The sequence below is a fragment of the Phalaenopsis equestris genome, unplaced genomic scaffold (assembly GCF_001263595.1).
Source record: "Phalaenopsis equestris unplaced genomic scaffold, ASM126359v1 Scaffold000547, whole genome shotgun sequence".
Classification (NCBI taxonomy): Eukaryota; Viridiplantae; Streptophyta; class Magnoliopsida; order Asparagales; family Orchidaceae; genus Phalaenopsis; species Phalaenopsis equestris.
In genome coordinates this window covers 4,541-16,796 of record NW_018164987.1, presented here as the reverse complement: position 1 = coordinate 16,796, position 12,256 = coordinate 4,541, and the positions used below count along the sequence as shown (strand labels likewise).

Genomic DNA, 12,256 nt, shown 5'->3' with positions numbered 1-12,256 from the left:
TATATTAGGATACTACGCAAGTATACGTATCGTTATCAAGTAATATAAGACTTTTTTTATTAAGACCTGAATGTCAAACCCACAGAGAAAATACACAATATGCACAAACTTTTTATTTTAAAAAGACAATTAATTAAACTATAAATATTTTTTCAATAAGTAAAATTCAATTCTTTTTGGTATTTTTGATAGACAAAACAATAAAATTTCTTAAGATAACTTGAGTTTATGTAAAAGAAAATATCTTTCTCCTTATCATGAATCAGTAACAAGTATATGATTTCTGTTGTGGAAGTATGCAAATTGTGTTGTGCCGGATAGGAACAATAATATTCTTTACCCTTACTAGAGATGCTATAAAAAACATTGGCTGATTTAAAGTTTGAATAGTTCTGAAGACCGGCTAAGTATAAAAGATACCAGCTCTCACTCTAGAGTTCCCTCGATTCTCTTCACCTGGGGGCTAACATCTCGTATCAAAACTTAAAACAATAAACCAAGTTCGAGGCTTTAACCTGTCACATTAAAGTTCTCTAACTCTACACCCTCAAAGTTTATTTCCATATTTATTTGCACTCAATCATATGAATTACATTCTCATTCATACAATCTAAAAAAATTAGAGGCGTGTTGCTTACCTTATCGTTGCAGTCATTTATAAGCGTCAAGCAACACCCCCTCCCTAAGTTTTCTGCTCATCACATTAATTTCATAACAACCCAATTCCACTCTTGACCAAATACCTACTCTCTCTTATTTCTCTACAATTTTTTTAATTGTTTTTGAACTCAATGAATGAGTCCTAACCAACTTTTTCCTTTTCTTTTATTTCCCGAAACCTTAAATGCACGCGACAACTGAAGTGAGGTAACATTCTCTTTGTTTTTTTTGTTTTTAAAACTCTTTAATGCATGCAACAACATAAAGAGAGGTAAGGGAAAAATAAATATTAGCTAAAATCGACTTTTACAAAGTCGATTATGTCATTTGTAGATTTATTTTTGAAAAATAGTTTTATTAAATAAATTTTTAATAGCTTTTGTTTCAAGAAATTCTTCAATATGTATTTAAAATGGTTCCTTCAAACAACTAATTATGTTGTAGGTAGCTTAGCTTTAATAAATTGTGCTCCTTTGATCAATTATATAAGTTTTAAGTGATTTTTTCAATCCAAAACTATCAATGAGATTTTGGAGCAATGATGAAAATTAGAGATGGAATATGAGTTATCAATGCACCTTCTTACAAAGGGTATCAACGAAGAGTAATAGCATCCTCATATACAAATGGCCATATATTTGAAGCAAGAGAGTTGAAAGCTTTATATCTATGTATAGCATCCTCATATACAAATGGCCATATATTTGAAGCAAGAGAGTTGAAAGCTTTATATCTATGTATAGCATCCTCATATACAAATGGCCATATATTTGAAGCAAGAGAGTTGAAAGCTTTATATCTATGTATGGACAAAAAAAGATAACGATAATAACAAATAATGTATGGTTGTGTTCCCTACAAAGTAAAAAAATATTGTGAATAATTATTCAAATACTCATCCAATTTTAATTAATAATAGCTTCGAGATAAAATATAAATTATTCGTCCTTGTAGAAAAGTAAAACATGCGAAGAAAAAAGAAATTAGGGATAATTATTTTCGAGCAATTCATGACAACTACAAGTGAGTTTCTACCCTAAGAACATAGCTTATTAATAATAATTATGTATGTAATTTTAATGTAAACTATAATAGGTAGGATAATTCATTTAAAATGTTTTATGTTATTTTTATTGTGTGAATTTATGGTCTCATAGTTATTTTTAGGTATCTTGTATTCATTTTCAAGAACAACGACGACAATTGAATGCGTGTTTTAGCAATATTTTCATCAGGATTTTGGTAAGAGTTATATAAGAATATGCATTGAGACACCACAAGGGCGTTTTGCAGCACTTTGGAGGTTTCTTCTAGTTAGAGTTGTGATTTATATTTCAAACCCTAGGGGTTTATTGCTTCATTTGGGGGGAAAACTCCTAGGGCCACTTTTACTTTGAGAATTGAGAAGTTGTGTATGAGGGAGAGATTGAGTGTTATCGTGTGAGGAAGAATGTGGAGATTTTTTCATGGTACGGTGGGACTTGATGTTTTGCAAAGTGCATTTGGCTTTGTTGTACATCTTTGTACTTTCTCTAACTATATCTTCAATGCATTTAGTGAAACCTTCCATGTTTTTCTATCTCATGTATCGTAGCTATTTTTTTATCTTGATCCTGTGATGTAATGATAGGGTTTTCTTGTTGTTTTTATCGTTAGTTTTTTCCCCTCAAACATTTTCCATAACATTTTGATCATTGTTTACTCCTAATTTGGCCAATTCAGAAGTTAATACCCCTCATGATTTGTCTTCTAGTCGCTGATTAGAAAAACAAGTGGTTTAACATACATTAGCCGAGTGAAATAAATATATGCTCATTAAAGAATTGCAAACTAGATAACATATCTTACAAATCACTGTAAACGTTGTATGGTTATGCCCCTATTAACTGTAATATGATTTGCAACCTTTCTTATGACCTGTACATAAACTTAATAGGATTTGATCCCTTATTGTCAACTATCACGTAGGAGAACTCATATGAAAAGTATTGAGAGGATACTATAGGACTTAAAGTTGCTCCCTGCCTTTTATGTCACAACCAATTATGTTTATGGCTTTTTTTATTTGTTTTATTTTTTTATTTTTAGGAATGTTAGGATTTTCATCCATATTACTCTAATAACTTCAAATTAGATTTAGTGGTTTAGTACACCAGAGTTTGTCATAATAGAAAATTTTTGACTAATTTCTTCATAGAATCGATATGCAGATTCTTTATCCATACATTATTTAATCGACACATATACTTGGGTGATTGACCGACTGCTTCACAAGAATTTTGGGCATCAATCACTATAATTGAATTCATCGAACTAAATTAAAATGGAGTAAAATTTAATTTTAGGAGGATTACAAGCAACTTTTATGGTAACAATAAGCTGGTATTTTAAAGACTTGGTTAACAAAAATCAAAATATTCGGTTAATAATCTACACAAATATAATTTATTAATTAATATTTATTAATTAGATAGTGAATGTCTAAAATTGGAAAGAGTAATACAAATTTTGTACAAAATAAATTGACCAAGCCAGTGCATCACACATTCAGACTGTACCGTGATTTTCTGGGGCGCCTGAGACCCGTGCTGCTGACAACAGAGGCAGCGGTATTGGCGACCGCCGGCGGATTCCCGGCGTCATCTTTTGTTATCATTGAATTCTAGCAAGCTAGCAGCCACAGCTGAAAGACGGAGCCGTCGGCAGGTGGATAATGACAGCAAAACCCCATCGCCTTCACCAAAGTATTAAACCCTTTTCAACTCTCTAAAAAAGAACCTTATGTGCATCTAATATGTCGATAATCATCTTCATTATATAGCCTTAGTGGCAGTATTGAGCTCCGCTAAGAAGCCACGGATGATGAGCACCAACTCTGCCATGAATGAGGAATTCGCAAAGCACGCCCAGCACCTTAACCAACTTGTATGTTTCTACTTCGAGTCATTTTTTTTTTCCTGAAATATCTATTTCCTCTAAGTTCTGGGCTCCGGTGTCAACATTTTCTTTCTCCGTTTAGTAGCATGTAAATTTGCCTTGCAATTGTTATTTGATGGATATTCTCTGGACTACCTTTAATGCTCTTTTTCTTGAAAAAATATTTGTTCAGGAGGCTCCCAAAAAAGTGTATTACGATGGGCCATTTGACAAGTGACACCCCAAAATTGAAGTACTAATGCATCAGGACTCCTATTTGTTCCTTTTTCTTAAGCCAGGAGATAGTTCCACATATATTATGAATTATGAAGAAGGGTCAAATCTCCAAAAGTTCTTCGTCATTCTATTTCATTATAGGCAGGCAGCGGATGCAACAACATAAAAAATATGATAAAAGTATTATATGCGTCGATGAAACTAATCACGATGAAAAACACATCGGGAAAAGACTATGCAAAGAAATCATTGATCTTCTAAAAAGTTTACAACTTTATTTTCTCATCACATCCAGATTTAGTCTTAATAAAGAAACATCCATTATCAACGTACTTCAGTTATTTTTTGCACTATTTAAACTTTATTTTCTTAAATTTATTTACATGCTAAAGCTTGTAAGCAATTCTCATGTTTGGTTCTAGGTTATTTATCAGCTCAATTTAACGAAAGCTTATTTTTTTCATCCATTTACTATTTTGAGCCATTTTCTAACTGAGTAAAACTAATCATGATTTTTCCTTTCTGAGTGGTAACAGTTAGGATAATGTAAGAGAGATGGAAACCACACTAAAGTTGCTTTGCTTTTTTGCTTTTTTTACCTTTATAATTTCCCCCTATGTGGTCATCATCTTCGAGGGTTCCAGTGCCCAATTTGTCTTCTACAACTTTGTTTGGATTTATAATTTATTTGTTGTTAATTGGCTTTTCCTTGTTTAGTCTTCGTAGCTAGGGTTTGGAGTTGAGTGATTCCTTATACATCATCATTTTTTAATATGTCACATTCGTGTTTTTATTATGTGATTCTCATTAATGAGGTTTTTTTGTTGGTACTTCTTAGACTCGCATGTTGTGAGTTGTATATTTGAAATTTAAAATAGAAGAACAATCATTGACGAAGCAAAAAAATAAAGCGAGAAAATTCACTTCAGAAAATAGTACACAGCGGAAAACATAGATTTACGTGGTTCGGTAAATTGTCTATGTCCACGGAGTTGCAGAGGATTTTAGTACTTGAGGAATTTGCACCGGTCAATTGTCTCGACTTACAAGTGGGATCTCTCACTTCGTTGCTCTCTCTCTTCTTCTCTCTCTACACCGAGATACACCAAAGAAGATAAACTTACAAGAGAAAAAGACTCAAGTCTTCTTCTGCCACAAGCCACCAAAACGAAGTCAAGAGAGAACAATCTTCTTCTCTTCTTTCTTCTTCCTTCTATCGCAAGGAACTACTGCTTGCACCTTTCTTTCTCTATCCCAAGGAAGCCCGAAGAAGAACACCAAAAAAGACCGTGTCATAAACTAAATCTGAAGGAGAGCTGCTCTTTTTATCGCGAAAAGGAGGCAGAGAGGCGACGTTTCACGAAACAACAGAGAGTCGCGACTATACGCGATCGGACGAAGAGAAGCTTTGCTTCGCGCGCGTGGGAGCAAGTGGAGGCGGGAGCGAGAAGGTGAGATCGGGCTCCGACTAACAAATCTCCCACTTGAAGACCGATACACAGACCACAACGTCTTCTTCCTCAAACTGAGATCTTCCACTGGTGGCGTTGTCTTTTTCTTCAGACATGGATCCTCCACCTCTGCAACTCAAATCCCCTGTCTTCACACCAGAGACCAACTGAAGCTGTGCACAACTTCAATTTCTTAAGAGTAACACCCTTAGTCAACATATCAACAGGGTTCACATAGCCTTGTACCTCTAAGCTACTTCCTAACTTCCACTGCATGAGCAATATCCTGTCTCAGTTGAAATTCTTTTTCAACAAGTCTAGCCTTGTACCTCTTACTGTCATCAAACTCAGTCTTCACCTGGTACACCCACTTGTTGTGTAATGCATTCTTCTTTGGTGGAAGTTTTCCCACCTCCCACTTGCTCGAACTTTCATCTTGCAAGATTTCTTCATAGTTCTGTGATTCTTCACCATCTGTCTGTGGAACAATAGGAATGAGTACCCCAGACCCACTCTCTACCACATTCAACGCTTCTCCATCTGCAAGATAAACTTTTCTAAAGTCATCTGCAACATAATTTCGTATCAATTCCCGATGGAATGTTGTATGGAAAGAAGCCCCTGAATCTAATATATAGTTATCAGCAGAACTATGAACTACCAGCAATAGTGCATCTTGTGCTTCTTCAGTTGCCACATTTGCATTGCATTCTCCATCTTCTTAGGATTTTTCCTCTTTATGTTGCCAGCCTTGCCACAATTCCAGCAGGTTGCATGCTGACCAGACTTTGATTTTGATCTCCCTCTATTTGAGTTCCTCTCCTGCCATCTCCTTTTGAAATCAAAATTAAGTGCCGAAGTCGAACATGAGATCTCATCATAATCTTTTTTGCGCATTTCCCTAGCCAAAATTAAATCACGAATATCATCACATTTTAGTTTAGATTTACCTGCAGAACAGTTAATTGTCATTTTCATGGTTTCCCAACTATTTGATAATGATGCCAAAAATATCAGAGCACGTATCTTATCATCAAAATCAATTTCAACAGACGATAATTGATTTGCGATAGTATTGAAATCATTCAGGTGTTGAGCAACATAAACACTTTCCGCCATCTTTAAGATTAATAACTTCTTCAAGTACACCTTATTATTCGCCGATGACTTTTCATACATACCTGATAAGAATGCTATGAGATTTGCAGTTGTCCTCTCCTTGACGACGTTGTGTGCAACGAATATCGATAAGGTCAATTGAATAACCCCCAGAACTTGTCGATCAAACAATTTCCATTCAGTTTCATCCATCTTTTCAGGTTTTTTTCCCCTAATAACGGAAGATGAAATTTCTTTGCATAGAGATAGTACTATATCTGTATTCTCCAATAACCAAAATCTGTGCTATCAAATTTCTCAATCCTGAAACCCTCACTTCATCTGCAACTATCATTCTTCCTTAGATTCGAACAAAACTCTGATATCAGTTGTTGTGATTTGTATATATGAAATTTAAAATAAAAGAACGATCTTTGACGAAACGAAAAAATAAAATGAGAAAATTTACTTCAGAAAACTGTACACAACGGAACATAGATTTATGTGATTCGGCAAATTGCCTACGTCCACGGAGTTGCAGAGGATTTTACTACTTGAAAAATTTACACAAATCGGTCGTCTCGACTTACAATTGAGATCTCTCACTTCGTTGCTCTCTCTCTTCTTCTCTCTCTACATCGAGATACATCGAAGAAAATAAATTTACAAGAGAAATAATTCTAATTTCTCTTCTGCCACAAACCACCAAAAAGAAACCAGGGGAGAACAATCTTTTTAGGAGTACAATCTTCTTATTCTTCTTTCTTCTTTCTTCTACCGCAAGGAACTACTGCTTGCACTTCTCTTTCTCAATCCCGAGAAAGCCCAAAGAGGAGGCCCAAAAAGAATACCAAAAAGGGCCGTGTTGTAAACTAAATCTGAAGGAGAGCCGCTCTTTTTATCGCGAAGAGAAGGCGGAGAGGCGACGTTTCGCGAAACAGCAGGGAGTCGCGACTATTTGAGATTGGACGAAGTGAAGCTTTGTTTCGCGCACACAGGAGCAGTCGAAGGCGGGAGCGGGAAGACGGGATCGGGCTCCAGCTAACATCCCAGACTTAATTTTCTTGAGTGCTCACCTCCTCTGAGATCTCTCTGCAAGCCAGGGTTTGCTGGGGATTTTTGTATCCCCCCTAAGATCATAGATTTCCCTTATTGTCTGCTTCCACTTAAAAAAAATCAAACAACTTCACCATCTTATATCAAGTTATCTTTTAAACTAAGTGGCTTATCGCTTCATATCTTTAGTTTCAAAAGCATATGGCTTTTGTTCGCTTTGCTTACATAAATAGGTGGCCAATTAATGTTAGGAGGCATGGAGACATAAGGATGCTCAAGGGTTGTCTTATTGTATCAAATACTCGCGACACTTGGATACTCAATACACCGGATTTCACGTTACACATTGCATAATGTGTCTTATTATTTAATTTGTCCAAGTAAGTTGTCAGAGATGTAAATTGCGGAAATAAATTCTAGAAATCTGAAACAAAACTTTGAATAGAAGCGTTAAAAATAAGAAAACACAAAAAACATAAATTTAATGTGGCAAAACTTGCGAAAAAAAAAAGCCATGAAGTCACACCATCTCAAGAAATTAACTATGAAGCAAAAGAGCGAAGAATAGTACAAATTACACCACACTTAAGCCTCTTCACATTTTTGGACACCAAAGTACACTTATACTCCACTCATTGCACAAGAGAATTCAAAATCCCACAAAAAAAAATCTCAGAAAGAACTCTTACAATGGACTCACACTTTGTAGTGTTGCGACACCCTAAAATGGTACACAACATCATTCTCTTAGGTTTCAACACAAACTTTCCTTCGGGAGTAGTGTTGCGGTGCAAAGACAGCACTTCGACGATGTTGCAGTAACATCGTGGTGCTGATACTGCAGCTTTGCAGGTACAATTCTAACGCACCATGCACGAATTTTTTTTAATGGGCAACCCCCCCGGTACCCTCCTAACAAACTCATCACCGAACTTGATCGGTGAAAATGAAAGCTTTGAGTATGATTTGACAATTGATGGACACAATCAGGCTCCATATAATAATACAAATCCCAACACTATTAGACATCTCTTGTATGCCATTGATAAGAAGAGCGAACTTCAACCATAGGGCCACCAGATTAGACATTATAACTTGACACACTAAAAAACTCAAACTCTTCTTTGCAAGGAGCTTGAAGTTAGGATGGTGGGCAGCACTGCTATCATCAATAACAAAAGTTGTCTTCTTTAATACAAATCCCAACACATTAAAAAATTTCAAACAGTCATATAAAGCTTCAACATAAAATTAGCATAAGTTGGCAGGCATAGGCAAAACACAAACAATGATAAATATTAACATGCAAGCTCGAAAATCAACTCATTCGCTCTTCTTATCAATGGCATACAAGAGATGTCTAATAGTGTTGGGATTTGTATTATTATATGGAGCCTGATTGTGACTAGATAGTGCATAAACTAAATAAGCATCTTTTTTAAATACACATTAATTATTGCACCAAAGTTGTTACCTAAACCATACATAATATATAGTTGTGTTGTAAGTGCAATACCACATGAAGCTCCATTCCATTCCCCAATGATTGAAAAAATATTATGAAAATTGTAGAGCTACATAGATTGAAGATATTACACTATAAAAACTGTTAATTTTTGATAATTAAGCGGAATTATTTTATTGATATAGAAATGATGTATAAATACACCTTACATGAATCCTAGAATAGAAAATACAAGAAAAAAAAATAATAGGAAAAGAAAGATATAACACCTATATCTCTAATTAATTAATTCTTAATAATTACTTCAATATAAAGAAAAAAACATAAAATAGGAAAGAAAAGAAAAAGAAAATAACAGGAAAAGAAAGATATAACACCATTATCTACATTAATCAATTTCTAATAATTACTTGGAGATAAATGAAACAACATAAATAGAAAAGGAAATAAGTTCAATTCAAAATAATCCAATCCTTATAACTTCTAGCACTTTCTCTCAAATTGAAACGTGGATGTCAATTATGTTCAACTTGGATTTGAAATCATCAAACAACGGGTGAGGAAGATCCTTTGTGATGGAGAACTTAAGGCATTCATCCCATACGTGGTAATCAAATCCCAAAAGCATTTAGGGATACTTTTAGTTGACGACGGTTTTCTTTAATTGCAGTTTATGCAATATTTGCAGGTAGGCTAAAAGCTTATACAAGTAATGCTACATAAAAGTTTATGAGGAAATATACAATCTACAAGGAAATCTGCAGGTTATGGCTGCAGGGAAAAGAAAGAACACCTGCTGGAAAAGTTGTTGGGAATGACCTACAGGTAAAAAAGAACACTTGTGGGTATGGTTGCATGTAAAAAGGAAGAACACCTGCAGGGTATGGCTGGAGGAAAAGGAAGCAAACTTGTGAAAGCTGCAGGTAAGGGTGAGCATTCGGTCGGTTCGGATGAATCGGTTTTAAAATTGGTCAAACCGATTCTAACGAAAATCTATAATCCAGAAAACCGAACCAATCTAAATTTAGATAAAACCGAACCAAAATTTAATTCGGTTTAAACATCTCTATTATGAAAAAGTCGAAATTTGGCAAATAACAAGCATTACAAATCACTCATTTTATTCACATAATATCTGTTTGATTTCATGAATCATCTATTTATTTCAATCAAATGTTACATATAATAATTTCCTTGATTTTTTTTAGTTTATTTCACTTGAATTTAAAATATAATAAAATTTTTTAATAATATTTCAATTTTTTAGTTTGTTCGGTTGAATAAAATTTAAAACCAAACCGAAAACTGAAAATCAAATATTTAAGTTTTAAAAATTGAAAACCGAAATCCAATTTTGATACCGAATCGAACCAACCAAACTTGTTCTGTTCGGTTCAGTTTTTCGGTTTTGATCAAATAATGCACACCCCTAGCTGCAGGTGCAAGGAAGAACACCTGCAGAGAAAGCTGCAGGGTATGGTCCTGTAGGTAAAAAGGAAGAACACGAAGAACAATTGTAGGAATGTTGCAAGGTATGTTTTGCTGGAAAAAAAAGAACACCTGCAGGGTATGACCTGTAGGTAAAAGAGAATAGGGAAAGCTACATGACATAATAGGTATTTGGATCTGATCGGTTTAGAAGCTCCAACACTCACACTAGCTTGCTTACCAATACTAGAGAATGGTTGTTTTCGTTCTAGTAAGGTGGTAAGCCCAACCATCAGGTCTTATAGCTTCACGTGTTTTAACAAGCTCATAAGATCTCCCAACTTCTTCCACATTAGAAGTTTCTCTACCACCAATGGTCATGCACATCATGGATTGGAATTGCGACTGATTTGCAAAGCAAACCCAAAAATAACATTTTTGGTAGCCCCAATTCTGCACGAATTTCAACACCTTGCATACGACTGTATGCATTACTAGTGCAGCATTCGATAACAAATCCAATCACAAGATCGACCCATAGTCCAATTGCAACACAAAAAAACAACTCCCAGTTCTTTACTTCCTGGACACCAAAATTAAAGCTAGTGGACAAAGATGGAAGAGCCAACCAACTAACAATTGCAATCCCAACATTCATCAGAGCAGTGGAATTTATGAGCTGCCTCTTAAGCACTTACTCAATTTCTTGAACTACTATGATCTCAAAAAAGTCAGTTGCAAAAGGAGTTGTGATCAAACACATGATACTGCCCATGGAAAGAACATCCCAGTTAAATCGTGATTAATTCAAAAAAAAAATAAAAAAATAACAAGTGCAGCATAGGAAGACTCGGCATATAAAACAAAAAGATCTGAACTCTTGCTTAATTTTTCTTTTTCTTGTGATTTTCTTGTGCGTGGAGTGTTTGGTAGAAGTTTTGGCTGCTTACAGGAATTTCAGCACCGACAGGAAGGAGATCCAGATGTAGCGGAAAGACTGCAAGAAGACAGATCTCCACTAAGGAAGCCTGCAATAATTTGCGACATGCTGGAAGTTTTTCAACTGACAGAGATGATTTTCGGCTGCTAGGGACTTGTAGGGAGAGGGTTCTGATGGCTAGGGCTTGCAAAAAGGAGTTCCGACGGCTAGGGCTTGCAGGTAGAGAAATTTTCTGCCGTCTAGGGCCTGCAGGGAGAGGTTAGTTCTTGCAAGAAGGAGTTCCGGCTGCTAGGTCCTGCAGGGAGAGGAAGTTTTTTGACTTCTAAGGCCTGGAAGGAGAGGGTTCAGGCAACTTGTTCTTGTAGGAAGGAGTTCAGTCGGCTAGGTTATGTAGGGAGGAAGTTTTCTGTTGTAGGAGATCTACTCCTTCGCTGGAGACTCAAGGGCTTGTTTCAAGACTCTTATACTATGTTGATTTCGAGAATTAAGCGGAATTATTTTATTGATATAAAAAAGGAATATAAATATACCTTACATGAATCCTAGAATATGAAATACAAGAAAAAAGAAATAACAGGAAGAAATATATATATGACACCTATATTTTCAAATAATCAATTCTAAATAATTATTTGGAGATAAAGGAACAACTTAAAATAGGAAAGACAAAAAAAAAAAGGAAATAGCATAAAAGAAAGATATAACACCTACATCTCCAATTAATCAAATTCTAATAATTATTTGGAGATAAATGAAACGACATAAAATAGGAAATGAAATAAATTCAATTCAGCGAAATAATCCAATCCAGCGAAATAATACAATCCAATTAAATAATCAAATCCTCATAATTTCTAATGTAAACAATTCCATATTTTAGAGGAACATAAAAAAATTATCAACATATCAAACGTCTTTGAATGCTTGTGATATATTTAGACACTAGACAATGTCCAAAGCTAATTTTTTTTATTTGATTTGATCTGAGGTATGTACCAGGTAGTA

General features: G+C 35.0%; 1 protein-coding gene across 2 annotated transcripts in view; it reads left to right on the top strand.

Moving 5' to 3' along the window:
* Positions 1-3,180: 3,180 nt before the first annotated feature.
* The window catches only part of LOC110029090 (translin-associated protein X), a gene marked incomplete at its 3' end in the record, with an annotated part of 11,267 nt that continues 2,191 nt past the window's right edge, over positions 3,181-12,256 (top strand). Inside the window, 2 exon segments of one of the 2 annotated variants that reach the window (XM_020731218.1) lie at positions 3,181-3,404; positions 3,494-3,585. In XM_020731218.1, coding sequence (XP_020586877.1) covers positions 3,374-3,404; positions 3,494-3,585 — 123 coding nt within the window. 2 annotated transcript variants of the gene reach the window in all.